This window comes from Macaca nemestrina, unplaced genomic scaffold, assembly GCF_043159975.1.
Source record: "Macaca nemestrina isolate mMacNem1 unplaced genomic scaffold, mMacNem.hap1 Scaffold_157, whole genome shotgun sequence".
NCBI lineage: Eukaryota > Metazoa > Chordata > Mammalia > Primates > Cercopithecidae > Macaca > Macaca nemestrina.
In genome coordinates this window covers 34,366-38,105 of record NW_027257640.1, presented here as the reverse complement: position 1 = coordinate 38,105, position 3,740 = coordinate 34,366, and the positions used below count along the sequence as shown (strand labels likewise).

Below are 3,740 nucleotides of genomic sequence, written 5' to 3'. Positions count from 1 at the left end.
GTTCAACAAACTCCAAGTAACAGAAACTCAAAGAAAGAAACTCAAAATTACCTGATAATTACTCTCTAGAACAAATACAAAGAGAATGTTGAGGATTTTCAAGAGAAGCATGGGAAGTAGCTAGTCATGCAAAGGGGACCTTCAGAAATAACCAGTGGACTTCTTATCTGTCTTATCTGTCTTCTTAGTCCCAGCTACTTGGGAGGATGAGGCAGGAGATTGGCGGCAACCTGAGAGGCGGAGCTTGCAGTGAACCGAGATCGCACCACTGCACTCCACAGCCTGGGTGACACAGCCAGATCCTGTCTCTAAAATAAAATAAAATAAAATAATAAAAAAATAAAGAAATGTCTTATGGAGTACTTCAGGGTAGAAAGAACAGACACTCAAAAGCCGTATGAATAAGCAAATTTAAGGTAAAGATAAATACATGAAAAATTATCCAGGATGAAGTAATTAACAATGTGCACCTCCACAATTTGTTCTCAATATAACTTAAAACAATAATATATTTAATAAAAAATCTATGACTAATTTTTGTTTTTGACATGCAATGCTTAAAGGTATAATTTTGATAATTCAGTAAATGAAATAGTGCAGTTAAGTTATATGGGAGTAACGGTTTTGTATGTTACTAAATGTAAGCTAGTATAACTTTAAAATTGTTATAACATTAGAATGTTGAATATAATCGTCATAGCAACCACAATTAAACAAAGAAACACAAAAGAGTAACCGGCAGGAAGAACGCTTTCTGTACTACAAGAGAGGGTGGGGGCTGTGGATTTAACTACTCTTCCCTGAGGCTACTGAGGAAGCTATCATGCACCATGAGACAAAGCCTAAGCTGTTCCACTAGGGACTAAGGGTAGAGAGCCTAAGGCACATAGCATAGCTGCTATTTCACACAATTTTCACTACACCCATGGTGACGGAGTAGAGGAGACTCATCCGTACGCAGAACCTGGTGAAGCACAGGAGGCAGAAAGAAGTGGCTAGGTGGAGAGGCAACTGAAACCAAGTTGGCACAGCAACTGCTCCAATCCTGTGTCTTTCTTCATGGCTTCCCAGGAGTTTGAGGTTGAAACTATTGTTGACAAAAGACAAGACAAAAATGGGAATACAGTGTATTTGGTTCGGTGGAAAGGTTATGACAAACAGGATGACACTTGGGAACCAGAACATCACCTCATGAACTGTGAAAAATGTATACATGATTTTAATAGACGACAGACTGAGAAACAGAAAAAACTAGAATGGACCAGGACAAGTAGAATTTGTTCAAACAATGCCAGAAGAAGAACTTCCAGATCTACCAAAGCAGACTATACTAAGAGCTCTCCTAAAATGCTAGTGACTGGCAAACAACACGGATCCAAAAGCAGCCAGTTATTTGCTGCCAGCAAGAACGTTAGGAGAAAGGCAGCTTTACTTCTCACCGACGCAAAGGATATGGAGTTAGTAAATTCAACCCTCAAGACATTTGCACCTGACAGTCCTGTGGACAACAAGAAAGCTGTGAGCGGCTTTCAGGAACTCAAGAAACTGGACCCTATTGCAGTAGATCAGCAGGACATGGTGGACTTCAAGGTGACAGAAGGGAAACCAATCAGGGACCCTTTGTCAGGTCCCAGTGCAGAACAGGCTGGAATAGAGAACAGGACCCTGCTACAGCCACTAATGTCTCAGATGTCTGGTTCAGTTACTGCTTCTGTGGCCACAAGCTCAGCTCCCCAAAAAGCTATAGTGGTATTAATAGACCCGTTAGCAGCCACTGGAACAGCAGACACACATACATCAGTTCCAAGAGTGAAAGGTGGCAAAAGACATGTTACTGATGATGGCAGAGACCAGTCTTTTGTCAAGAAAATGTACTTCACCATAAGGCTAACAGAGAGTGCCAGCACATACAGAGACATTGTAGTGAAGAAAGAGGATGGATTCACCCAGATATTGCTATCAACCAGATCGACAGAAAAAAATGCACTGAATACAGAAGTAATTAAAGAAATGGTGAATGCTCTGAATAGGGCTGCTGCAGATGACAGCAAGCTTGTGTTACTCAGTGCAGCTGGAAGTGTGTTTTGTTGCGGTCTTGATTTTGGGTATTTTGTGAAGCATTTAAGGAATGACAGAAACAAAGCAAGCTTTGAAATGGTGAACACCATCAAGAACTTTGTGAATACCTTTATTCAGTTTAAAAAGCCTATTGTTGTATCAGTCAATGGCCCTGCCATTGGACTTGGTGCTTCCGTTCTGCCCCTTTGTGACCTAGTGTGGGCAACTGAAAAGGCGTGGTTCCAAACCCCTTATACAACATTTGGACAGAGTCCAGATGGATGTTCTACTGTTACATTTCCAAAAATCATGGGTGAAGCATCTGCCAATGAAATGTTTATTGCTGGGCGAAAACTGACAGCGCGGGAGGCATGTGCCAAAGGCCTGGTCTCTCAGGTGTTCTTGACTGGAACTTTCACCGAAGAGGTTATGATTCAAATTAGGAAGCTTTCCTTACATAATGCAGTTGTGCTAGAAGAATGTAAGGCCCTTGTTCGCTGCAATATTAAGATGGAGTTGGAAAAGGCCAATGAGAGAGAGTGTGAGGTGCTGAGGAAGATCTGGGGCTCAGCCCAAGGGGTCGAATCCATGGTAAAGTATGTTGAAAATCAAATTAATGAGTTTTAATTGTCAGTCTGTCTGCTCAGGACCCAAGAACTAAGACGAACCAAATACATCATGAGGTGCAAGATGCCCTAATCCATCTTCATAGCACGAAACAATTTCACCCAAGCTGAAGGCTTGGAAGCAGATCTGGAAATGTCCAAGCTATGTCTTTAAATTACCATGGCATTTTTTAAGCACTGTAACTTTAAAAGAATTAATAAAACATTTCCTTGAACAAATGTGATTATTTTATACACACATAAGCCCAAATATGAAAGCAGACTGGGGGGTACTAGACTGTTCTTGCAAACTCTAATTTGTATCTATGGCTACTACTATATATAAGCTCAGAATTGCATTTTATTAGATGTGGATGACAGAGAATTCTGTAATAACGTTCATTTTTCTTATTTTTATATACTAGAATGCAGAGTCTACTGGGGTATGAGGCAGCCTCAGCTTGCCTCCCACAAAGACAGACACAGAACTATCAGAGATGGTGCCCTTGACTTTACAGTGGCACAAATAATTCCAAGACACAAAATTATAAATGAAAAGGCTTATCTTTTAGAAGAAATATTTCCGAACCAAAATTCCCTGATCATCATTCTCCTAAACTGAACATATGATTAGAATACATGGTGAGAAATATTTGATTTTCTTTTCTTTTTAAATGGCTAGTTCTTAACCAGTTAACAAAAGACAACTTTATCTCTCCAAAGTAAAACTTGTTGCACCCTACTAGTGAATTTTGGATTCTTTTTGGTGGAAATAGCCACTTTCTAATACTTGTAATGTGCACATTTAGGTTTCCTTAGACTATGTTGTAGTTACACTAAAATTCTGGAAGCATGATTAAAGGCAGAAATTTCTTTCAAAATAATGAAAAGACCCCTAGACTCTGTATGACATTTAACATTATCAGTTTCTGTTTTTATGTGCACACAATTTTCTGGAACGCTCTACGTGATCAGCTACCCAGAAGCTCTCTGAATCCTGTGCTGTTGGTTTTCACAGAAGCTGCATTACATAGGCGTAATTCAATAACCCTCTGGTCACTGGTAATGAATGCCATC

General features: G+C 39.9%; 1 protein-coding gene across 1 annotated transcript; it reads left to right on the top strand.

Moving 5' to 3' along the window:
* The first annotated feature begins 728 nt into the window (after positions 1-728).
* Positions 729-2,948, top strand: LOC139361311 (testis-specific chromodomain protein Y 2-like). The gene has a single exon (XM_071089931.1). It carries the CDS (start codon positions 1,060-1,062, stop codon positions 2,683-2,685), a length of 1,626 nt encoding a protein of 541 aa, XP_070946032.1. The 5' UTR covers positions 729-1,059; the 3' UTR covers positions 2,686-2,948.
* Positions 2,949-3,740: the final 792 nt, after the last annotated feature.